The sequence below is a fragment of the Agelaius phoeniceus genome, chromosome 31 (genome assembly GCF_051311805.1).
Source record: "Agelaius phoeniceus isolate bAgePho1 chromosome 31, bAgePho1.hap1, whole genome shotgun sequence".
Lineage (NCBI taxonomy): Eukaryota > Metazoa > Chordata > Aves > Passeriformes > Icteridae > Agelaius > Agelaius phoeniceus.
Window position 1 is genome coordinate 787,707 of NC_135295.1, and position 23,779 is coordinate 811,485.

General features: G+C 52.8%; 3 protein-coding genes across 7 annotated transcripts in view; all 3 read left to right on the forward strand.

Annotated features, from left to right (window-relative positions):
* Positions 1 to 18,046, forward strand: part of UBAP2L (ubiquitin associated protein 2 like) — a 30,813-nt gene extending 12,767 nt beyond the window's left edge. For 4 of the 5 annotated variants that reach the window (XM_054651349.2, XM_077192150.1, XM_077192151.1 and 1 more), the window contains 19 exons: positions 2,200 to 2,252; positions 3,661 to 3,746; positions 4,180 to 4,351; positions 5,212 to 5,413; positions 6,694 to 6,971; positions 7,442 to 7,614; positions 8,296 to 8,485; positions 9,030 to 9,084; positions 9,498 to 9,672; positions 9,861 to 9,933; positions 10,571 to 10,766; positions 10,856 to 10,944; positions 11,552 to 11,605; positions 12,204 to 12,285; positions 13,422 to 13,639; positions 13,730 to 13,835; positions 15,552 to 15,619; positions 15,914 to 16,111; positions 17,062 to 18,046. In XM_054651349.2, the coding sequence (XP_054507324.1) occupies positions 2,200 to 2,252; positions 3,661 to 3,746; positions 4,180 to 4,351; positions 5,212 to 5,413; positions 6,694 to 6,971; positions 7,442 to 7,614; positions 8,296 to 8,485; positions 9,030 to 9,084; positions 9,498 to 9,672; positions 9,861 to 9,933; positions 10,571 to 10,766; positions 10,856 to 10,944; positions 11,552 to 11,605; positions 12,204 to 12,285; positions 13,422 to 13,639; positions 13,730 to 13,835; positions 15,552 to 15,619; positions 15,914 to 16,111; positions 17,062 to 17,157 (2,564 nt within the window). In that variant the 3' untranslated portion in view covers positions 17,158 to 18,046. The remainder of the gene's footprint in view (positions 1 to 2,199; positions 2,253 to 3,660; positions 3,747 to 4,179; positions 4,352 to 5,211; positions 5,414 to 6,693; positions 6,972 to 7,441; positions 7,615 to 8,295; positions 8,486 to 9,029; positions 9,085 to 9,497; positions 9,673 to 9,860; positions 9,934 to 10,570; positions 10,767 to 10,855; positions 10,945 to 11,551; positions 11,606 to 12,203; positions 12,286 to 13,421; positions 13,640 to 13,729; positions 13,836 to 15,551; positions 15,620 to 15,913; positions 16,112 to 17,061) is intronic. The other variant, XM_077192149.1, reaches the window with a different exon arrangement.
* A 1,168-nt stretch (positions 18,047 to 19,214) lies between these two features.
* On the forward strand, positions 19,215 to 21,046 carry HAX1 (HCLS1 associated protein X-1). The gene is made up of 8 exons (XM_054651353.2): positions 19,215 to 19,373; positions 19,516 to 19,727; positions 19,808 to 19,950; positions 20,076 to 20,121; positions 20,234 to 20,349; positions 20,444 to 20,594; positions 20,669 to 20,824; positions 20,913 to 21,046. The coding sequence occupies exons 1-7, from the start codon at positions 19,321 to 19,323 to the stop codon at positions 20,782 to 20,784; spliced, it is 837 nt and encodes a 278-aa protein (XP_054507328.1). The 5' UTR covers positions 19,215 to 19,320; the 3' UTR covers positions 20,785 to 20,824; positions 20,913 to 21,046.
* A 130-nt stretch (positions 21,047 to 21,176) lies between these two features.
* AQP10 (aquaporin 10) lies at positions 21,177 to 23,619 on the forward strand. Its single transcript, XM_054651277.2, has 6 exons — positions 21,177 to 21,779; positions 22,397 to 22,523; positions 22,619 to 22,756; positions 22,843 to 22,961; positions 23,034 to 23,251; positions 23,323 to 23,619. Exons 1-6 carry the CDS (start codon positions 21,675 to 21,677, stop codon positions 23,615 to 23,617), a joined length of 1,002 nt encoding a protein of 333 aa, XP_054507252.1. The 5' UTR covers positions 21,177 to 21,674; the 3' UTR covers positions 23,618 to 23,619.
* Positions 23,620 to 23,779: the final 160 nt, after the last annotated feature.

Genomic DNA, 23,779 nt, shown 5'->3' on the forward strand with positions numbered 1-23,779 from the left:
TCCTGCCTGCTGGGCTGTGGGAGGAGGAGCAGGCTGGGTGGTTGTCTCCCAGTTTAAAATGAAGAGAGAGAGTGGATTTGGGGAGGGATTTGAAAAACTTGGAGACACAATAGGATTTTTTTTCCTTCACCACATTTATATTTGCACATGTTGTTGGCTTAATTTTATGTTTTTCCTCTTTTTTTTTTTTTTTTAATTTTTGGTTTGAGGAGCTTCAAGACCAGCAGCTTTTTGAAGGGCTTGCTGAAAGCAGAGAGGAAGGCTTGTTGTTCAGACCACCCTTCTGAAATGGTGTTAGAAAGCTCAGGGTACTGCTGGTGTTGCAGCTCTCCCCTTCAGCAGAGCCTGATGGAGAGTGATACAGTTGGTTTCTTTAAAAAAGCCTCCCATGCTGTGCCAGCTGGGAGCTTTCTGGGGTGCTCCTGGTGAATTCATCACAGCTCTTTGATTCTCCATGTGCCCCTCGAGCCATGCTGAGTCAGTGTCTGGTATTTGAGGAGCAGATTTGCTGGGAAAGCCCTGTCAATGGCTGTTCTTCATCTGCAGGGTTTCCTTCTGCTTTTAGTGCTGCTTTTCTTCTTATTTCCCCCAAACAAACAAGACTTAAGAGCCCTATGCTGTATTCCTGCATGCTCAAACTCTTGGGGCAGCTCTCCTGTCTTCCTGCTCTCTGGGCCAGCTGCAGGTACATCCAGCTCCCACTTCACCTCTTGGGTCAGCCTTGGGCTACAATGACCTTCCTGATCCATGAAAATTTGGAAAGCAGCCTTCCCACTACTGCTGTGAGGGCACCAAAAAATCTAAGGATTGTGGGAATTTGGATTTCTAAACTGCAGATGGGTTTTGCATTGAATGTTTTGATAGTTCTGGCTGTGGAGGAAGGGGCAGTGCCTTAAAACTTCTGGCACTCTGGCAAGTATTGTTGTATTAATATCTGTATTTCAAAGTTGAATATATAAAACAGTAAATCCTGGGAGACTTCTTGAATTGGCTCAATCCATCAAGCAAGAGAAAAAAAGCAATGAAAAAAGAATAATTCACTGATACTTATTTCATGTATTAGATCCCCCAAGTCTAGACAAGTGCTTGTTTAAATACACAAGTGAAGTTCTGTAAGGGGAGATCTGTGTCCTGCAGAAGAGCTCAGAATGTTCTCCTTCCCCACATGCTTTGTTTTATGCTGTAAAAGGGCTGATACCAGCTTGTTCCATCCACTAAGTGTCTTGAGGATTAACCCTGCTGGTGCTCTCAGTTTTTCTTGATCTGGTTTGTGTGAACTGAAAGCAAGCTGCACAAAATGGGACTGGCTTTATGCTCTTTATGCTCTGAGGTTTTTGGGGATGTGAAAGCTCCTGTTCTCTTCCCAAACCAAATTTTAGTTGTTAAATGGAATCTGAAACTGACACATAATATTCAAAGTACAGCAATTGAACTGTGATGGAAGCAAGGATTGGAACAAGTTGAAAATGCAGCCAGGCAAAACTCTTTTTTTTCTGGCAAATTTTTGCTCACCTAAATTTTGCTGTGCTGGATTGCAGCTGAGGTTTCCTGCTTTTCTCCCTGGTACTTCAAGCTGCACACTTTGAGCATATCTCTGAAACTGGTCACAGAAAAGGCAGGAATTGCTTAGTCCCATATATTTTCTTTCCTGAATCCCATTTGCCTGAGCACAGGAGGTTCTGGAGCACTGAGGTTTCAAAACTTTTTTATGGGGTGGAAGATGAACTATGGGAATGGCTCAGTTATCCTTAAGTTTTATAGAAACTTGAGGTTTGCCTGGATGGTGAAATCCTGTGCCAGAGCTGGAAGCCACGAGGGAGGAGCTGCTGGGGTAACACTGCTTGCACAAACCTGCAGCTACTGCACTACAAGGGGGAGCCAGGAAAATGGCACAAGGAGGCTGGGGACAGTGCTGGGCCTTCCTTGCAGAGCTCAGCTTCCCTAATGGGTGTTGGCAGGATGTGTGTTGCCCTGTCTGCCAGCCTGGCAGTCTCTTTTCCATCCCAGCCTGCAGCAGCAAGGCAGAGGGGGATCCTATCTTGAGCATAAAGCCTGGGGTTGAGGTTGACTGCTTTAACTTGTCTGATTGGCAAATAGAAACCCTCCTGGCTGCCTGCAAAGCTCCCCAGTGCTCCCCCAGCTGTTGGACACAGAGCTTTGATGCATGCATAACTTCTGTACCTGTTGTTGTCCTTATAGGTGCATGGAGGGCAGCGACAGAAGAATGGGGCACGGAGGACTGGAATGAAGATGTAGGTATTCCCTGAACTCACCTCCTCTGTGCAGCTGCCAGCAGGCTGCTGTCTTGTGTGTACACACAGAGCTGCCAGCCCATCCTCCCCAAACTTTGGACAGAACCCCAGCCCCAGGAGCTCTGATCAATAAGTGGTTGTTGGATCTTCTGCAGGATGTGTGTTCTAGAGCTTGTCATAAAGGCTGGAGGAGATCTCCTGGGGCATTGAGGCTGGTCCTCTCCTTTCCTGTAACTGCAAGATGGAATTCTTCCCAAAACTGGCCTGACTCCACACAGGGCTCTTGCTCCACTGCTGTGGTGTGTGGCAGTTGGGGAAGTTTTGCTTTTGATCACAGCAGCAGCAGTTTCATGGTTTCGTGCACATCATGTGCCTCAGCTGCTCCTTGTGATTTGAATGGAAAAGAAGCTCTTGACTTCACCTTCTGACATGCTGTTTGGTGTGTCCCACCACCTTGTGTTCTCTACCTCATCTCCTTCAGGAGAGAGTGGGCATTGTTAGCACCTTCTCCTAATGCCTGTCTATAAATTTCTTCTGAAATGGGCTTCAGTCCCTCTCTGAATCAAGGAACACCAGTGCTGTGTTCTGTTCTTGCAGATGGAGCAGGGTTGGGCATTTTAATGTGATTGTTTTGTGTGCTCATTTTGGCTCAGCTGGCAGAATGGGCAAGCATGGCAGGCATTGATTTGCCAGGCACCACCTGGGGAGGCACTGCTGCTGTGTTTGGAGAGATGAGCAGCTTTTCTTTGTTCAGTCAGGTCTCTGCTAGAAGGGAGCTTCTAAGAGCCTGTCTTACCCTCAGTGTGTCTGAGATGCTCCCAGGAGTTCTGGATTTACTTCTTAAACTCTGCAGTTATGTTTGTAGCAGCTCCTCAGCTGTTCATGTTCAGACATGTTTCAGGCCAGGTCATCACTAACCTCCACCAGATTTTGAGCAATGTTATTTTCCCTTCCATAGCTGATCTGTTGGTCATATCATCCAAGTGAACCCAGATTATTGGAAGCTTAGCTATGGATCCAAAGTTTCTCTTTGTCTTTGCTACAGTGCTTGCCCCTACTGTGCTGGGGCTTTTGCAGGTCTGTGCTGCATGCCATTGACTCAGAGCAACAGCCCAGAGTCCTAGGGCAGCCCTTGGGGATTTATGGACTATGGGAAATTTGTAGAAGCGTTTGAGAGGTTTTTTTTTCCTCCACTGGCAGATAATTTGTACACTTGCCTGAGAGAAACAAATGAAATAAAAGCTGATTCTGATGGGAGCCAAATGCTAGAGAAGTTTCAGTCTAAGCACTTGAATTTTGAATTTTTCTGTGGCTGTTTGTCTCAAACATTCGTGTGCTTCGTGTCATAGGGACTTTTATGAGGTGCTGTTCTCACTTTTGGATTCTTTTCTCCTTTTTTATCTTTCAGCTGTCAGAGACAAAGATCTTCACAGCCTCCAATGTGTCTTCAGTGCCTCTCCCTGCTGAGAATGTGACAATCACAGCTGGACAAAGGTGAGAGCCCATGGTGATGCTGTTTACCTGGGAAAAGTGGCACATGAGTCTTAGAACAATTTGCCAAATTCAGCTAAACCTTCCTAGCTAGCTAAAATGCAGCAGCTCTGAATGAGGTGGGGTGGAAGAGTTGACTTTGGAGTTATTGGGTCCTAATCCTGGATTAGAATTTTCCTAGGCTCTATTGCTGATTCTTCAGGTTTGGGGAAATTTTGCTGTATTAAATTATTGTCCATTTAAAATTATTTAAAATCAAAGGCCATGCAGGGTCTTGCTTGGTCAATCTGTCTTTTTGAGGCTGCTACTGGCAGTTGTGAGTTGGTGTTCTTCAGATTCCTCCCATTTGTAAAGTAAAAGCTGTGAGGCTTGAGGGGGAATTTGTTCTCATGGAAGTAGGAGCTTTGGTAACCTCAGTGGGTCTTTGTCTACCCAGAATTGATCTCGCAGTCCTGCTAGGAAAGACACCCTCTTCTATGGAGAATGAGTCAACAAACCTGGAGTCATCCCAGACTCCTTCCCTGGCACAGCCACTGGTGTTCAGCAATTCTAAACAGAGTGCTCTATCCCAGCCTGCCTCTGGAAACTCCTTCTCTCACCACAGCATGGTAAGGAAGTGCTGGTCTCTGCCCAGTGGGTGTTTCCCTGAGGTTGCTTTTGTCCCCTGTTGTTGTGTCTGTTTGGGTAATATAGGAAATACAATCCTGATGCTCTCTGCTTGGGGCTGGTAAAGTGAAATAATTTGCTAGTCTGCTTTAAAAGCAGTGGCCTGAAGTTCATTGCTCAATTTGAAATAATTGTGATAATTCCTCCCCTGCTGCCCTTGTCAGATTTGCAACACATGCTTCATTCCTGCTTAAAGGAAAGGAAAAGCTCTTTTAGTCCAGGGCTGCAATTCCAACAGTTTGAGAAACAGAACTGCTTGGGGACTGGTGTGGGATGGAATGCTGGCACCCACTGACAGGAGAAGGAAGGAGACATTGAGTCAGAGTCAGGGATCTGCAGAGACTTGGGCAGATGCTGCTTTGTGTAACTTGGGCAAAAAGAAATAAAAATTGTTTGCTTAATGGTGAGATAGTTGAGGAAAGATTTTCAAAACCACATTAACTATAAAGCCAAGATCTCCTGATGTTTTTTCTTTTAGTGCAACTGAATGCATGAGAATAATTCAGTATATTTTTTAAAGATCCTGTCTATTAACTTCCTTTGTAACCCCCTGTGACACCATACCATGGCATGGGTTGGGCAGGGGATGAACATACCTGTGTTCACACATGGTGGAGGCTGGGAAAGAACCTTCCTGCCAGCAGTGTGTGTGCATTTGGAGCTCAAGAGTGTTGAGTGAGGCAGCCAGTGAGAAGCAGCAGGGTACAGAGCGTTTGGGATGATATTCAGAGCTGTGTCTGTCCTCTGAGCCAAGTTCCAAGCCATGGCAGACATTGACTTTTTCTCCTTGTTGAAATTGCAGGTGAGCATGTTGGGGAAAGGCTTTGGAGATGTCGGGGAGGCCAAAGGCAGCAGTACCACAGGGTCCCAGTTCCTGGAGCAGTTCAAGACAGCCCAGGCACTGGCTCAGCTGGCAGCTCAGCACACCCAGCCTGCTGGGAGCACCACTGCTGCTTCCTGGGACATGGCATCCACCACACAGACCTCGTCTCTGGTGCAGTACGGTAAGGAGGAGCAGCAGCTCCCAGAGGGGAGGCAATGTGTTCCCCCAGAACTGCAGGGAGCAGCAGTGGGAGGGATTCAGCAGAGGATCTGCTCACAAGTTGGAAAGCAGCCTTCCCACTACTGCTATGAGGGCACCAAAAAAAAATCTGAGGACTGTGGGAATTTAGGTTTCTAAACTGCAGATGGGTTTTGCATTGAATGTAAACTCTCAGGAAGTTTAGCTGGGAAAATTAAAGAGAGCTGTGGGTGAGACTAAAATGTAATAGTGTGTGTGTGAGTCTCTCCCTGTTCCTTTTATACTTGGAACAGTTGAATTTGTCATTCCAGACAGGTTCAGGGCCAGGGATCTGATGTTCCTGAGCCTCTCCAAGTGTGCAGAATTACTTCCCAGTGTAAAGCTGTGCCAGAAAAAGTTCTGGAAGAGCACCTGTGGGGAATAGCTCCCAAATATGAGACTTGTCAGTCTCTTCTCCCTGCTGAATTCCTGTTATCTTTTAAAGGAATTTTAAGGGGATTTGCTGTTAAATGCCAAGAAGTAACTCTCTTGCTGGGCTGGCATGAGGGAATAATCAGGGATTGAGAGGCTCTTTTCACATGAGAAGCTGAGTTTTGCTGTGGCTGAGTGCTAGTTTCATTTCCTTCAGCTTGTGCTTTTTATAGGGAAATGGCTCTGGTTCAAATCTAAGCTGAAGAAAAATCGAGCCCTGTCCTAGTGACAGTCAGTGTTGGCAGCTTCTGATCTTCTCAGACAAGAATCCTTGGAGAGGAGAGTCACAGAGAATAGGAGTTGATTTTGAATCAACTGTGGAAAGGCTTAGTCAGAGGAGGAAGGTGGTGCAAAAACCTGAGGGTAGGCAGCCCCAAGCAGTGATGTTGCTTGGAGATACCTCATCCCTGCAGGAGAAGGGTGAGGCCATGGAATGCAGGACTGTTGACAGAGATGGGAAGGAAGTGGCCTGCAGGACTCTGATATGCAGTGTCTCCACACGAGGGACTCTGGAGCCCAGCTTTGCTTGGAGAATGGAGGACTTCAGCCGTGCAAGTTGGCTTTGTCCTGTAGGGGTGGTGGAAGCAATTGAAGGATAAAGTGCTTAAAAAGGCTTGGCATTGATGGCAGTGAGAGTGTGAGGCTGGGAGCAGAGATGCTTAAGTTTTCTGCTCTCTAACAAGCCTCAGGATGAAAGAGAGGAAAAGGATTTCTTTTTCTTGCTAAGTGTCAGAATTTGAGTTATTTTTCAGGAAACAAACCCTGCTGACTCACCTCTGTCTTGTGCCATAGATCTCAAGAATCCAACAGACTCTTCCGTGCATAGTCCCTTCACCAAGCGTCAGGGCTTCACATCAACTTCAACCATGATAGAAGTGTTCATGCAGGAGAAGCAGCCTGTGGTGACTGCCTCCACAACCACACCGGCCCCTCCATCCTCACCACTGCCCAGCAAAACCAATCCAGTTCCCCAGATGTCTCCAGGCTCCTCGGACAACCAGTCCTCCAGTCCCCAGCCAGCACAGCAGAAGCTCAAGCAGCAAAAGAAAAAAGCATCGTTAACATCAAAGGTGCAGTGGTGGGGAAGGAGACAATTGAGTTGTGTTAGAGCTGCAGAAACAGCCATTTGGGCTGCTCAGGGAAGGTCTGGGCTTGGCCTTCCTCTTGTTAGAATCACAGAATAATGAGGTTGGAAGAGATCTCTAAGATCATCAAGTCCAACCTATGCCCTAACACCTCAACTAGACTCTAACACCAAGTTCCATGTCCAGTCTTTTTATAAACACATCCAGAGATGGTGATTCTACCACCTCCCTGGGAAGAGCATTCCAGTACTTTATTATTCATTCCAGTACTTTATTAGTTAGCAGTGAGTGCTTGTGGGGGTGATGGAGTTGTGTGCCTGCCTGGGTTGAACACTGTAATTCAGGGGCTGCAAGCCTGTAACTGCTACTGTGTGCAGGGAAACAAGGGTAATAAAATCATTCTCTGGGCTAATCCCTGGGAATGATTGACCCGTTCTATTGTTCCTCCCTTGCAGATTCCTGCACTTGCTGTGGAAATGCCTGGCTCCTCAGATATCTCAGGGCTAAACCTGCAGTTTGGGGCATTACAGTTTGGTTCAGAGCCTGTTCTTGCTGAGTATGAATCGACGCCCACAACCAGCGCCGCCGTTAGCCAGTCTCAGAGCAGCCTCTACACCAGCTCGGCCAGGTGAGCACCAGGAGCCTTGAATCCAAGCAGGAAGCTTTGGAAGTTGGTCCTGTGCACTTGAGTTGTCATGCATACTAGTAGACCCTTTCTGACTATGCTTTGGTCATAAAGGGGGGACAATGTATGCAACAGCAAAGCACAAGTTGCCAGCAGACTCATTGGGCAGCTCTGTGGCTCTTTGGCCTGTGGCACTTGCACAGAAAATAGTTTTTCTGCTTCCTTTAAACTGTGTTGTTGAAAACACAGATGGGGAATCTCCAGCACAACTGCTCCACGTCTCTAGTGAACACATTCTGAGTGCTTTGTCCTTCTTTTTGCCTGGCAAACTGGGACACAGTGGGGTAGGAGTATCTTCAGTGATGGTGTGTTTGTCTTCTGTTGGGCTGACCCTCAGTAACTGGCCAGTCCCTTGAGTACTGGGACCTGAGTGCTGGCAGCTCATGAAGTGTTGCCTAAGGCACAGCAGTGTGTGAGGCAAGGCTGCAGCTGGATGTCCATCCCTGCTCTCTGGGCATGTTTCTTGGCTTGGCTGCTTCATGTGGTGCCTTTATACTGATGCTTGGAGCTTTTTTATCTTGAATATTTGAAGTGAAGAGCCCAGTCTGGGCCAGCAGCTTACAGCAGGGCTGTTTCAGAGCAAAACAGAGGAACACTTTTTTTTTTCTTTTTTCCCTTTTGTAGTGAATCTTCATCCACAATTTCGTCCAATCAAAGCCAGGAGTCTGGTTACCAGAGTGGCACAATACAGACAGCAACATTTACCTCCCAGAACAGTGCTCAGGGACCACTGTATGAACAGAGATCCACCCAGACGAGGCGATACCCAAATTCTATCTCCTCTTCGCCCCAGAAAGATCTGACCCAGGCTAAGGTAAGACAGCAGCTTTGCTCACCTGTTGTGCTGAGTGAGCCTCACTTGTGAAGTGTCTTGGGGAAAGCTGAATGGCTTATCAAAGGGTTCTGTCACCTTTCAGCCTCATTGTGTGGCTTGTGGGCTCTAATGAGAGCTCTCTTGTGGCTGCTGTGTTTTGTGCCTGAGCAGTCAAGGTGATTGCAGGGCATGTGTTGTGTCATGTACCCTGCTAGAGGGGCATGCAGACAAAGAATTTTGTTTTGTGTTATGGATTTGGTTCCTGTAGGCTGCACACCAGCTCAGTAATGTCAGGTTTGGCTAATGAGCTTGGATTGAGAGTGTTGAGAAACTTCTTGCACTGATTTCTCTCACATACACTTGGGGACCATGCTGGCATGGGGCTGGACCTTGGGACTGACCCAAACACAGTCTGCTGGCACATGCTGGTAGCAGGACCTTTTCATAACTGTGCAAGGGAGTGGGAGAGAGAGGTGACACTAGCTCTGCCTCTGGAAATGTGTAGCAATAATGCCCAATACTCCTTTTTTCTCTTCTTCCTCAGAATGGTTTCAGTTCTGTACAACCCACGCCATTACAAACCACACAGGCTGTTGAAGGTAAGAGTCTTGCCAGTACAGTGGGTGTCCTGTATCTCTTGTGTTCTCTGCTTTGAATGAGGAGTTTTATCTGTGCTAATAGCAAGTCCTTTCCTTGCTGGACTAATTGCTGCCATTCAGATTAATTGTTTGCCTCAAAACATTCAACTTTGTGCTGATCCTTGAAGGGTCACCTATGACAATAACTTTCTCTGCTTTGTGTGTGGAAGGCACTTCATTTGTAGGTCTTGAAGCTCTTTGCAGAGCCAGTGGTAGTGTTGGGGTAAAGTGAGACATAGAACACAATCATAAGTGTATAACTGTTCCAAATCAATCTCACAGCTCCTCTAGCTGAGCACTTGCTGATCCTTGCCCTTGTGTTACCCTCTGGAAGCTGCCAGTAGCTGCCCTTAACCCAAAGCTTTTGTTCTCAGGTGCTACGGGCCCTGCAGTGAAATCCGACTCCCCCTCTGCTCCCAGCATTGCCCCTCTCAACGATGGGGTGTCTGCATCGTCCCTGCTGACAACAGCCAGCCAACACTCAACAGCTCTGAGCAGCCTGAGCCACAGCGAGGAGCTCCCCAGTACAAGCACTGCCCAGCTCAGCAGGTGAGGGAGTCAGGGGTGGATTTCTGAAGAAGCAGAGCTAGAAGCAGGAATCTATAGCAGACATCAGGGTCTGTCTAGTGAGGAAGACTAAGATGACTCATCCCATTCAAGCAGATGGGGAATGGGATGGTGTTACTGATGTTGGCTCTCACCTTGGTCTGACAATGTTTTATTTCTCTTCCTGTCAGTGCATTACCCACCCAGCAGAACAGTCTGTCCTCATCCACATCCTCTGGGCGAACATCAACTTCAACCCTTCTGGTGAGTCTGGGTATGATCTCCCACTGTGTGCCCCATTTCTGCTCAGCTTGGCAGGGTCTGCTGGGGTGCCTGCCCTTGGGGCTGTGGTTGTGGCAGGAGCTGCCAGGCTGCTGGCTGTCCTGCTGGAGTCTGGATGTTGTGTGGAGAGAGACAACAGAGGGTTGTGTCAGAGCACTGTACACCTGTGGCTCAAGGCTGTTGACACTCTGCCTGTTTCTGACTGAGCAGTGCCTTCTTTTGAGCCTGTAGTAGCCCTTGAAGATGCTGCAGAGTCACAGCCACATGTCAGAGCAAACTGGTAGCTGATGCAGTGGAACCAAATATCTCTACTGCTGGAGCTCTTGCAGCACAGTTCCTGGGTATTGGCTTTTGCAGCAGAATAAATCACCCTGCTGCAAATGTGATGTCAAGCCCTGCTCTGCTCCTCAGACAGATGAGTTGGGATGGAACCACGAGAGAGATTTGTAAGCATTAGGGAATGGCTGCTGTCAGGACTTTGGACTTAAGCCAGGCTCACTGCAGAAAGATCCAGATGCAGACAGAGGTGCATGATATTCAGCACAGTGAATGTCCTGTGCTACCTGTGCACTTGTTTCCATCCTCCTGATCCCCTGACTCTCCTCCCTTCCTTCCTTAGCACACAAGTGTGGAGAGTGAAGCAAGCCTCCATTCTTCTGCTAGTACTTTCTCCACCTCCTCCAGCACGGTGTCAGCTGCCCCACCAGTTGTCAGCGTTTCCTCCAGCCTCAGCAATGTCAGCAGCCTGGGCCTCAGCCTCAGCAGCAACTCCACAGTGACGGCCTCGACTCGCAGCTCTGTTGCAACCACATCAGGTACTACCAGAGAACAGTGTGAGGGCTAAGAGAGTGAGCTTCTGCTGTTTGCTTCACTGTGGAACTTCTCCTTTCTCCTCCTTTTGCAGGAAAAGCCCCTCCCAATCTCCCTCCTGGAGTCCCACCGTTGTTGCCTAATCCATACATCATGGCTCCAGGGTTGCTACATGCCTACCCGGTGAGTGGAACTTGGCAGTGGTGTCCCAGCTCCCTCTGCAGCAGGGAGGGATGGATGTAGCATAGTGGGGAAACTAAAAACTGTGACATAGCCCAGCAGGATTGCCTTGGACAGGCAGAGTTTGGACCTGCTGGTTTTTTCCATAATTTCCATGTGCCTGTGGGGGTAAATGTGTGGTGTGATCACCCCAGAGTCTGTCCTTTGAAGCCTCTCCAGCCTTTTAAGAGCCCTTGGGCAGAGCACAGTGTGTGGAAGCACAGAGCTGTGTTAGAAATATGGTGTGACAAAGGGCACTCAGGGCAAGGGTAGCAGCAGCCACAAAGTCTAGGGGTATGTGTCACACCCTCTCCTAAAGGTGAGGACAGACTTCAGTTTTGGGATGATTTCCAGAGAAAAACTGTCAAGTGGCTTTTATGGTCTAGAGCACTTTCCTTTGAGCAACTCACAGGAACTTCTGGCAGCATCAGCCTGTGTCAAGGCCCTGGCTGCCTGCACCTGGTGGCTGCTGAGTGGCTACTTCTGGCTTTCTCTCATGTTTATCTAAATGTTTAATCTAAAATCCTTATGTTGTCCATGTCCCCAATGTCATCCCTGGCTCTTTTTCTAGCCACAGGTGTATGGATATGATGACTTGCAAATGCTCCAGACGAGATTCCCATTGGTGAGTACTGCAGAATGACAAGGACATGCCACTATGCCACTTCCCCTGGTGCTGCTTTTGGGTAGAGACAAAGTCGGCTGAAGAGCTGGCAGAATGGAGCTGCTGGTTGGATGCACCTCTGTAATGCAGTGAGGAGTTAATCAGTTGCTCCTTGGCACGTGGGGAGCGGCCTGCACGAGTTACTCATGCAGCAATATTCCTTGTGGAGCCAAGGAGCACGAGTTCCAGCAGCAGGGCCATTATAGAGATTCACCTCTGATCCATGACAGAGCCAGTGACTAAATACCTGATGAGAATGGGCTTTATTTAGCAACAGGACATGTCCATTTTATTGTGAAGAGGGGGGGAAAGTCCAGCCAGTTAAAGAGCTGCATACCAGTAGACCTTATCTGGTTCTTCTAATAGCCAGATGAGGGGGATGGTACATGCTACAAAAACCTGGGGCTGCTGTAGGCTGTGATCAGCCTGATGTGGCTGGTTGGACTGCAATACTCAGACATATCTTGCAGCTAGAGTACAGAAATTCCTCTCTCCCAAATATACTGCTTTGCACTTTGGACAGAGCTGATAAACGCCTTCTTTTGTTTTTATTCATCAGGATTACTACAGCATCCCATTCCCTACACCCACCACACCACTGACTGGAAGAGATGGCAGCCTGAGCAGCAATCCATACTCTGGTAGGGAAAAACACTGCTCTGATTCCCATCCCACCAGAGTTTGTGCTGCTTCTACCAGGGTCCTGTGTCTTTGTTTGTTCACTGGAGCTACCTCTGCACCTGCACTGTGCCTCCTGCAGTGCTTTTGCTTTGGAGCATGCTTCTCACAGCTAAATTCTTGCTTTCCATTTGAGCATCTGGTTGTGTCAAGGTCTGATACTGGGAAGAGGTGGGCAAAATAGGACTTAATGTGGGGCAGTTAGAAAGGGAGTGAAAAAGGGCTGGAAAATTCTTCAAGGCCTACAACTGGGGAACTGCTTTCCAGGTGGTTGTGAGGCAGGTGATAAGCAGTGCTTCTCAAGCACTAAGAGTAAAAATAGAAAGAAACACAAAATATGGAGAAATTAATTTTTTTTTTAATATGGGACAGTTTCATGGAGAAAGCAGGTGAGAAATTTGGGACTTGTCAAATTCAAGCCAAGCACCCAGTGGGTGCATTACCTCACACTGACCTTGCTAACTTTGGTTAACACACTGCCAGTCTGCAGTGGGTGGTGACTGAGCTTTCACATGCTTTAGGAATTGTTGCACTTGGAGGTTCACTCTTTTTCCAGCACCACTTCTCAGCTTTGGCAGGAGCTGGTTTGTGTGGAAGTGCTTTTGCCCAGCTGAGGCTGAAAGCTCAGAGCTCTATGAGCTTTGAACTGTGTGAGCTTTGACTAGGAGAGTGTGTTTGCATGGATGAGCCAGGTGAGTGCTCATCAAGATCAGAACAGGGAGCTTCCCCCAGCCCTGCAGCCAAGCCCTGCACAGCCAGGCAAGGATCTGGGTTGTGTTCAGTCCTGCTGGTGGTGCATGGAGCGGGACAGCTCTGGAATCAGGCTCTGCTAGCAGGTTTATCCAGTGCCAGATTATGGGCTTTGCTACTGTGTCTTCCCTTTGCCTCTGTAGTCCTGTTAGGGCCAAGGGGCAATTAATAGCTTCACCTTATCAGTGTGCAAAAGTCTGAGGACCACAGTCCTTGGCACTGGCAGGAGGTGGGGGGGAGGGCGGTGTGACTGAAGTCACTGTTTATCAAAAGGCTGGCTCACCTTTGGGCTGAGTTGAAATGCATCAGGATCTGAGATTATTCTTCACTCTCACCTCCTCTATTTCAGGTGATTTAACAAAATTTGGCCGTGGTGATGCCTCTTCCCCTGCTCCTGCAACAACTTTGGCTCAGCCTCAGCAGAGCCAGACCCAGACCCACCACACCACGCAGCAAACGTTCCTGAACCCGGCGCTGCCTCCTGGCTACAGTTACACCAGTCTGCCATACTACACAGGGGTACCAGGGCTCCCCAGCACCTTCCAGTACGGGCCCGCCGTGTTCCCTGTGAGTGCCCCAGAGGCAAGGTGTGGCATTTGGGCAGAAGGGGGTGGCACAGCAAAGCCTCTCCTCACTCCTTTCCTCTCTGTTCTGTAGGTTGCTCCTACCTCTTCCAAGCAGCATGGTGTGAATGTCAGCGTCAATGCATCAGCAACCCCTTTCCAGCAGCCCAGTGGCTATGGCTCTCATGGGTACAGCACTGGTAAGAGACCCACAAGAGCACTTTTCCCAGCAGCAGGGCTTGTTCCCAGTCTTACTGGCTGTGATAGGGACTGCTGTCTTATAGCAGTAATAGAGAAAAATTCCAGGATGCTGCTTCCAAGGAGATTGATTATCCTTAGAAAGGCCCAGGATTGTTCTGCATCCAGGTCTGGGGCAGGTTTGGGGGTTATAGATCACTTCATGCCCTCCTCTGTGGGGTTACAGATCCTCTTGGGGGTTACAGATCACTTCATGCTTGCTTACTGGCTGTGGTAGGGACTGCTGCCTTACAGCAGTAATACAGCAGAAAAATTCCAGGGATGCTGCTTCCAAGGAGATTGATTGATTATCCTTAGAAAGGATTGTTCTGCATCCAGGTCTGGGGCAGGTTTGGGGATTACAGATAACTTCATGTCCTCCTCTGTGCCCCACAATCAGCTGTCTGGGCCCTTGCACTACTATCAGAAGCTTAAGCTGCTCAATGGTTTGGTTTGTTGTTTTTTTTATCTGCCTGTATGTGATTAACAGAACAGCAGTTGTTGTGGATTTGAACTTGTTTCCCACCAGTGTTTGGCAGACACTTTCTAAGGAAGTGTCCTTGATTCAAAGATGCAGGAAGGTCATGAACCTGCTGCCTGTCTTGGTACTTGGTTGGTGTCTGGCTGACTTACACAGGGCTGCATTTGGCTCCCTCTGCCAGTCTTTAAATTCCTTTTGTCCCTTTTTTCACTGCATTAGAGCCCTTCAAGATAGTATTTTCTCTTTGAGAAGGTATTTCAGCTTTGTACAGGGTCACCTGTTGCTGAGTCCTTCAAACTGCTTTCATTTCAGCACTTTTTCCAGGCAGGCATTAAATGATGGCTGAGGTGTCCTCATGGCCACCCCCTTTTATGGACAGCCAACACCCCACAGGGCTTGTGTTGTCAGTCACTGCACCAGCCATCCCAGCCTACAGCTGATTTGCCTTTACATGCAATTGCCTGTTTTACATCAGAGGAGCTTTTGGGTTGTTTTTGCTGCTGTGGGTTTGTTTTCCTGTCTGTCCATTGTGTTCTCCAGCTCTCCTCAGACCTGCTGTTTTCCATGTGTTTCTCTGGGTGGCAGCCAGCCCTTCAGCTGGTTTCTGGAGGCATTTTGAAACAGAGTGTGTCCAGAGCAAAATAACTTATATGGGTGCTTTGCAGGTGGTCATGCCCAGGCCTGTGATGGTGTTCACAGGGGTCTTAGGATGAGGGAAGAGATGAGGATCTGACTCCATGTTTCAGAAGGCTTGATTTATTATTTTATGATATATATTATATTAAAACTATACTAAAAGAATAGAAGAGAGGATTTCATCAGAAGGCTAGCTAAGAACAGAAAAATAAAGAAGAATGATAACAAAAGCTTGTGGCTCGGACTCTGTCCAAGCCAGCTCACTGTGATTAGTTATTAATTAGAAACAACTGCATGAGACTAATCACAGATCTACTTGTTGCATTCCACAGCAGCAGATAACCATTGTTTACATTTTGTTCTTGAGGCCTCTCATCTTCTCAAGAGAAAAAATCCTAAAGAAAAGATTTTTCATAAAAGATGTCTGTGACACAGGCCAATCTGGCTGCAGATCTCTGACCACTGGAGCTCTCCAGCAGGTGCTGCTGGTGTTAGCAGCAAGAGGCTCATGCTGACCCACTGGCTGCTGCCTAACACCCACCTCTCCCTTCCTCCTCCCCAGGTGTATCCGTGACATCCAGTAATACAGGCGTGCCAGACATCTCGGGCTCTGTCTACTCCAAAACTCAGGTCAGTGTCTGTGTGCTTCCTGCCTTGCTGGGGAGGAGAAGCCAAGGTCTGAGACAGCCTCTCTGGGCAATGAGGTCTCATCCCCTTGGATCAGACAGCCAGGGAGAAGGGAAATGCTTGACATTTCCCAGCTTACAGCAATTCCAAGGCCAGAAAGAGCCATGGGAAGAGACTCTTAGCTGTTCTGTGTACCACAGGCTGACTGTGGGCCTGTGACGTGTAGAGATGGGAGGGGCACACTGCCAGCTTGGCTCCCTGCCCTTATTCTGCCTTTGGCATCTCCTTCCTCCTCAGCAATCCTTCGAGAAGCAGGGATTTCACACTGGAACCCCAGCAGCCTCCTTCAACCTGCCTTCAGCTCTGGGCAGTGGTGGCCCCATCAACCCCGCCACGGCGGCGGCGTACCCCCCGACCCCCTTCATGCACATCCTGACCCCGCATCAGCAGCCTCACTCGCAGATCCTCCACCACCACCTGCAGCAGGATGGGCAGGTAAGCAGTGCCCCTGGCACCTCAGCCCCTTGCTGGGCTATCTCCTAGGGCTCGTGCTCCCCCTTGACTTCCCTGGTCCTTCTGTCCCTCTGTCCCTCCCTCCCTCATGCTCTGCGGCGGACACATGCAGCGACAGGCACATGCTCACACCTGCACATACACACAGGGCCGGTAGGAGGATGATGAGGTGAGGAGGAAGGCCTGGGGTGTGCTCTGCCAGGGTGGGTACCCTGCTGCCGGGCTGCACCAGCTATGGCCAGGTAGTGCCCCCTCATGCAGACACGTCTGGGGCACCCTGACCTCTCCCATCCTCTGAGGGGCAGCTCTGCAGGCCAGCACCAAAGGGGTTCCTCGCCATAGCCACCACCCTGCAGGAGCTTTCAGGTCTAACCGTGGATTTCTATTGTCATAGTTTGTCCCTTTATTTTACATATCCTGGTACTGCAACAGCTTCCATATTTGCAGATGATACTGTGCTGCCAACGCCAGCAGGAAGATCAGGTAATGAACTCTCTGAAAATGCATTGCACTTGCCGTGGGCTCTGCCCCTGCCCCTAAGGCTCCCCAGGATCACACAGCCCCTTCCTTCTCCCCCATGGCCCCAGGAGGTGAGGAGAGAGGCCCTCAGGCAGTATGTGCACACACACACACACAGAGAGCTGCAAGCAGACACAACCCACACCAACCCTTCCCCGTCTCCTCCCTCCCTGCTGCCCACAGCCCTGTGTGTGCTGGCCTGGAGCAAGGTGTGCAGCCGAGGGAGGGTGCTGGGGCACAGCTGTGAGGTGCTGGAGGCTGCCCCAGTGCCAGGGAGCTGAGCTGGGCCCAGGTGGATCAGCAGCTGCGCAGAGCACCTGGCCAGGGGCCCAGGCATGCCGGTGTTACCCTGTGGGGCAGGCTGGGGGTGCCTCCCCTGCACTCACCACCCTCTCCTCTGCCCTTTCCTGCAGAGCGGCTCCGGGCAGCGCAGCCAAGGCAGCTCCATCCCTCAGAAATCCCAGGCCAACAAGTCTGCCTACAACAGCTACAGCTGGGGCGCCAACTGAGGCCGGGCCCTCGGCACCACTCGCTTCCAGAAGAGAATCCCAGTGCCCCCGATGATGAGGAAGGACCCCAGGGAGGAGAGAGCCCTGCGGCGGGGAGCGCCCGGGCCCCCAGCCCAGCAGGGCCCTGCAGGGCAGGCCGCAGGCACCTCTGCGTTGTCTGTCTTCAGCCACTTTCCTGTTGTATGTAATATAGAATTTGTATTTTTTCTTTTTTTTTTTTTTTTTCCTTTTTTTTTTTCTCTCTCTCTCTCTCTCTCTCTCCGCATTCAGATCTGAACCGTTTGCCGTAGGGGCCTTTTTTGGTTTTTACTCCTTTCTATCCCCTCTCCCATCCAGTTGCCCCAGAATCTCTCAGATCCAAAGGAGTGGAAGCTGCAAGTCGCCTACAGCAAACCCCCTTATTATTAGGATTAAGACCAGTAATTGATATGAGCAGCATTGTAAGATTAATTAGTTGAAGTGTTTTTTTTGTACCGTGTTCTAAATTTAATGGATAAATGTGTCTTGTATATAAAAACAAAAACCCCATGCTGTCCTCTAGTTCTCTCATTTCTCCCCCACCCCACCGAGGGGTCCCCCCTGGTATTTTATGTTTTCCATCTGCGTCCCTCCATCCTCACGGGCCCAGAGTGCAGGTCCTGCCCTGCTTGCACGCTGTAAGTATCTTCTGCTTTTGGGTTGGGGATTTTTTTATTTTCTTTTTTTTTTTTCCCTTTTTTTTTTCCTGTTTTGTTTTGTGGGATTTTGATTGATTTGGTTTGGTTTTTTGGGGGTATTATTTTTGGTTTTTTCTATGCAGTCCAGATCTTGTATTTTTCAGTTCCACCTGATCCCTTCAGCTGCAGCCCCGAGCGGGGATTTACTGAAGAGAATAAAGATCACAAAGTGATGTGTGTATTTTTTCCACCTTCTCAGCCTCGTTCCCTATTTTTGGTGCAGGGGGTTGGGTGGCCCTGGGCGGTGGGGGCAGCACTTCCCCCACCCCTCCCCAGCTTCTTGCTGGTGTTTTTGTCCCCTCCTTTTGTGGATTTTTCCTTTTCCCAGCTGCAACGCTGGGCACCAGGATGCCAGCACAGGGATAATGCCCGACCTTCACCCTTCATTTCTGCTTCCTATTCTTACTGAGCTCTGGTGCTAATGCTCCTCCTTTTGGGGGTTCAGGGGTGCTATCCCCAGCCCCTCATCCCCGCCGGGCAGTCCGGGAGGATGCTCACAGGCACCGGGGAGGGCAGTGAGACACTGGAAAAGCCGTGCCCAGTCCTGCAGTGCCCGCCGAGCTTCCCCTCGCTGCCGGTAAGGGGCCGGGGCACAGCTGGAGCCCTCCTGGGCTGCGGGGGAGCGGCGGGGCCGGGCTGGGCTCCGGAGCGCGGCTGGGAGAGCGCAGGTGCCGCTACCGAAGCCCGGGACCCTGCCAGCCCCCACCGCCCCCACGGGGGCCCGGCGCACTCCCCGGGGTAGCTCGGGCGAACAGCGGGGCCTGCGGGGCTGCGCCGGTCCCACCGCGTCCGCTCCGGCCCCTGCGGCTCTCGGGGGCCCGGGGGGGGTCACACTGGGGCGGTTCTGGCCCGAGCGGCTCTCGGGGCCTGGGCCCGTCCCACCGGGTCCGCTCCGGCCCATGCGGCTCTCAGGGGTCTGGGCCAGTCACACTGGGCCGGCTCCGGCCCGTGCGGCTCTCGGGGGCCCGGGGGGGGTCACACCAGGGTGGTTCCGGCCCGAGCGGCTCTCGGGGGCCCGGGGGGGGTCACACCAGGGTGGTTCCGGCCCGAGCGGCTCTCGGGGCCTGGGCCCGTCCCACCGGGTCCGCTCCGGCCCGTGCGGCTCTCAGGGGTCTGGGCCGGCTCCGGCCCGTGCGGCTCTCGGGGGCCCGGGCCGGTCACACCGGGGCAGCTCTCGGGGGTCTGGGCTGGTCACACCGGGGCGGCTCCGGCCCGTGCGGCTCTCGAGGGCCCGGGCCGGTCACACCGGGGCAGCTCTCGGGGGTCTGGGCCGGTCACACCGGGGCGGCTCCGGCCCGTGCGGCTCTCGAGGGCCCGGGTGGGACACGGGACGGCCGCGCTGCCGCAACGCCTCGCGACAGCCGGCGGCGCTTTACGGCCGCGGCGCTTGGCGGCAGCGCGACCCGGTCGGGACGGGGTAGCGGGACCCGGAGGGACCCGGAGCGGGATGAGCTTCTACGACGTGTTCCGCGGCTTCTTCGGCTTCCCGGGACGGTGCAGGTGACCGGGACCCCGCCCGTCCCCCGGGTGCCCCCGGCCTCGCCCGCACCTGTCCCTCTCTCAGCCGCCCGTTGCCCCACCGGCCCCGGCCCTCCCCCGCTTGCTCCGGGCTGTCCGGTCTCTCACTGCCGCCGTCCCGCAGACCCCGGGACCCGCTGTTCGGCGGCGCGGCGTGGGACGAGGAGGAGGATGAGGAGGAGGATGGCGGCCCGTCCATGTCGCAGCCCCCCCAGGACTTCGGTTTCGGGTTCAGCCCTGGCTCCTCCCGCGGCGCCTTCGAGGAGCTATTCCGGGACATGGGCGAGCTCCTTGGCGTCCTGGGGGGGTTCTGGGCCGCGCCCCAGCAGCCTTTCGGTGGGTACGGGAAGGGCTGAGCGAGACTCCGGGGGCCGCTCGGAGCCCCTCGGCCTGACCGACGCCCTTGTGCTGCCCAGAGCCCGCCCTGCCTGGCCCCGGGGAAGGGAGCGCAAGGCGACCGCTGCGGGACTCGATGCTGAAGCAGCCGGAGAATCCCCCTGCCAGCGCCGCCCCGGGGAGCTCCGGCGATCTGGCCCGGCCATGGAGACCCTTCTTAGGGGTGGGTTAGGGGTCTGGGCTCTGCCTCCCGCAGCGGCAGCCAGCTCTGTGCCGGTGCGGTGCTGCCCCAGTGTCGTGCTTTGCTTCCCATCACTGCCGTCAGTGGTGCGTGGCTTTGTCTTGCAGCTGGAAGATGCTCCCCGAGCTCCTCCCGGCCTCAAGGAAGACCAAGGTGGGTGCTGGGAGCAGGGGCTGAGGGGCCCTCCCTGCTCCAGCCGCCTGTGCTGCCACAGCCTCTGAGGCGAGTCCCCGCACTGCAGCCACCACCTTCCCTCTCCCCCCAGATCTGGACTCCCAGGTCTCCTCCGCTGGGCTGGGCACCATCCTGAGACCCAACGAGCCCAGGTCCCACTCTTACTTCCAGAGCGTCTCTGTCACCACAGTGACTCTCCCTGATGGGGTGAGTGTCCCTGCAGGTGCAGCAGGGCTGTGGGAGGCCTGGGGACACCGTCCCCGTGGTTTGGGGGTCTCTCAGGGCTCGGTGCTGTGCGCAGGGGGTGGAGGAGCGCCGCACCGTGCAGGACAGCCAGGGCCGCCGCGAGACCACGGTGACACGGCGGAGAGGGGACCAGGCCTTCATCAGCACCACCAGGGAGCACGGGCAGAGCAAGGACTACCGCGAGGAGGTGCTCAACATGGATGACCGTGAGTGGAGCTCTGGGGAGGGGGCAAAAAGTGGATGGGGGCCCCCACTGAGGGAGTTCTCTCTGCCCTCCCAGGGGAGCTGGCACAGTTTGCTGGCACGTGGCCACAGCAAGAAGAGCTTCCTGCTGCCAACCCAGGCCCCTCATCTGCGCTGGGCAGCTTCCTCCGACGCTGGTTCTCGAGCTGGTAGCTGTGTCCAGTCCTGACTGAGCAGCCCACGTGTGTGACAGGTGCAGGATGGTGGGACCCTGGGCTTGCCAGGCCTGTCAGAGCAGGCAGTGGGCAGCAGCCTCTTCTCACCACCTGTTTTTGTCGTAGATGGGTCAGATCTTGCTGGGAAGTGGTGCCTGGGCTGGAGGCTGTCCACCTTCTGCAGCGCTGCAGAGCCACAGGGAGCCCTGTGGGGGTCAAGTGTATGTGTGTACAGAGCAATAAAGTCTATTTATGCTAAATGGTGACCTTCCATGCTCCTTCAGACTGGAATCTCATATGTTTGGAGGCAGATTCCCCCTGTCCACCAGGATGACTCTGGGGGGCTGCCTCAGGGGTGCAGGTGATTGCCAGGCTCCTGTGCCTGCACTGCTTCTTTCTTACCTCCCTCTGCCATTTCCCTGCCCCATGCTGTGCTAATGCCTCCCCTGGGCCACTCTTGAGGGCCTGGCCCAGCCTGGAGGCCTTTCTAGGATCTCTTTATTAGTGTTGACTGTAGCTTTCCAGGATCTCTTTATTAGTGTTGACTGCAGCTGTGGCTTGGCCAGGGATAAAGGAGGTTCCTGGTCAGGCAATACCTGTGCCTGCTCACCTGAGCGAGGTCTTGGCTCCCCAGGGCCACTTGGGGCTCAGGGTGTTCCTACCTGGCCTTGCCCTGCTGGGGTGCAGCATTGTCACACGGTGTCCCCGGCCACACACAGGACTCTGGTCGCTGCCAGGCGTCTCCCGTGCTGCAGCCATGATTGGTTTAAAGTCTGCACATAATCACCCACCTGGCTGTGGGGCTCATAAAACCTGCTGCGAATTAGACATCTACACCACTCTCACCACTGCCAGCGCTGCCACTGCTGCCTCTGCCCAGCTGGCACCATGGGCACCACTTCTTTCTTGACAAGAGCCCAGAGGCTGCTCCGCATCCGGAACCAGCTGGTGAGGGAGTGCCTGGCTGAGGTGTTGGCCACCTTCGTGATGATGGTAAGCAGGGCACGCAGGTGGCTTGGGGCTGGGGGGTGTCATGTGTGTGTCACAGGGCTGATGGTGTCGTGCTGGCAGGTGCCAGGGGTCCCTGGGGCTCTGCTGCTTGCCCCTTGGGGTTGGAAGGGTTTTGGGGCTGCACCACACACACTCAAATGTGTAACTCAGCACTGCCTGTCCTCCCCCTTGGACCCTGTTCCCACAGCATGGTCCACCCTGTGCCACCAGCTGCAGTGCAATCAGGGTGTGGTGCTGGGCAGTGTGTGCCCTGATACCTCCTGCCTCAGAGCAGGCAAAGGTTGGGGCTTTGGTGCTGTTCTTAGCCTTTGGGCTACATCCCATGATGGCAAATGGTGTCCCCGGATCTATGTTGTGGCACTCCTCCCCACAGAAAGCAGTTTATTTAATTGCTTATAATTTGGTTATTTTGCCATCAAAATCACAAGTGAGGGCAGTAATCACCTCCCTGCCAGTCCCTGTCTGGTGTCCAAGTATTGGGGAGCAAAACCAGGGGGACAGCACCAGCACAGCCCTCGCCTTGCTGCCCTGCAATATCAGTGCTGGGAGGGTCTCAGCACAAGGCCACCAGGGCTGAGATGGGGCTCCCTCTTCTCCAGACAATTACCCTGGCCAGCGCTGCACAGAAGATTGCCTTCTTTGAGACAAAGGGGAACCTCATCACCAGCTACCTGGGAGGTGCCCTGGGTGTCATGGCAGGCATCTACACAGCAGGGGGAATCTCTGGTGAGACCGAGGAAGGCGTCCCAGCTCTTGCTATCCCCTGGCTCTGAGTCCCCCAGGACCCTCCACTCCCAGCCCTTCTCCCTATTCCATTGCAGGGGCCCACATGAACCCGGCGTTCTCCTTAGCCATGTGCCTGATAGAGCAGTTCCCCTGGTGGAAGTTTCCCATCTTTGTGGTTGTGCAGATCTTGGGATCTTTCATATCTGCTGGAGCTGTTTACATCCTCTACTATGGTATGGGGGAGCAGCATCGGACAGGGGAACTCCACGGTGATGCTGAGGTGGCCAGGCTTTTGTACATGCTCTGCTTCTGCCCCCAGATGCCATCTGGCACCATAGCAATGGGACCCTTACTGTCACTGGCCCCCAAGAAACTGCCTCCATCTTTGCCACTTACCCTGCTGACTTTGTGTCTATTGGCAATGGCTTCTTGGACCAGGTGGGTGCCACTGTCAGCTCCCCCGAGCCCCCTCAGTCCCCGTGGTGCTGAGCTGCTGTGCTGTCCTCGCAGGTGATCGGCACAGGGGTCCTGATTATTGTTGTCATGGGCATCATGGACCCCCGCAACAAGCCTGTCCCCAAGGGCCTGGAACCAGTGGTTGTGGCTCTCTTGGTGCTCTCTATCGAGTGCTCCATGGGGGCCAACTGTGGCTGCCCCCTGAACCCTGCCCGGGACATCGGGCCCCGGCTCTTCACCTATCTGGCAGGTTGGGGCCCAGAGGTCTTCAGGTGGGTAGAGGGAAGGGGGGTGAGGTGGGGATGGCAGGGATGATGCTGAGCCTACCCTGTCCCATCCTCAGCAGGGGCAATGGTTGGTGGTGGGTGCCACTTGTAGCACCGCTGCTGGGGGCCGCCGTGGGCACGTACCTGTACCAGCTCTTCGTGGCTTTCCACTACCCAGAGGAGAAGAGCGAAGTCCTGGCAGAGCAGGGCTCCATCGTTCTGGTCAACACCGCCATCAGCAGCGCAGACATTGGGAGGTTGCCCAAGGAAACGGACTCTGGGGAGACAGAGCCTGCCGAGTATCCCCCACCACAGAGCCCCAGCAGCACAGTCCCCCCCACAGTCGCTATCACACCATTAAAAGAGTCCTGAGAGCTCGGGGTGTCTTGTCTATGAATATGGGGGTGCAGGGATGTGGTGGAAGGCCAGCCAGGCCCTGCAGGCAGACCCCAGCCTGGGGGACATGAGCTGCTGGTGTGGGGTTGGAGAGCACGGGGTGCCTTGTCTGTGCACAGGGGGATGCAGGGATGTGGT

Excerpts from the sequence above, each read along its gene's own strand:
- HAX1 (XM_054651353.2), top strand. The coding sequence starts at position 19,321 with ATGAGCTTCTACGACGTGTTCCGCGGCTTCTTCGGCTTCCCGGGACGG. Across the intron at positions 19,374-19,515 it reads GGCTTCCCGGGACGGTGCAG|ACCCCGGGACCCGCTGTTCG; the intron begins GTGACCGGGACC and ends GCCGTCCCGCAG. Across the intron at positions 20,350-20,443 it reads CAGTGACTCTCCCTGATGGG|GGGGTGGAGGAGCGCCGCAC; the intron begins GTGAGTGTCCCT and ends TGCTGTGCGCAG.
- AQP10 (XM_054651277.2), top strand. The coding sequence starts at position 21,675 with ATGGGCACCACTTCTTTCTTGACAAGAGCCCAGAGGCTGCTCCGCATC. Across the intron at positions 21,780-22,396 it reads TGGCCACCTTCGTGATGATG|ACAATTACCCTGGCCAGCGC; the intron begins GTAAGCAGGGCA and ends CCTCTTCTCCAG. Across the intron at positions 22,962-23,033 it reads GCAATGGCTTCTTGGACCAG|GTGATCGGCACAGGGGTCCT; the intron begins GTGGGTGCCACT and ends CTGTCCTCGCAG.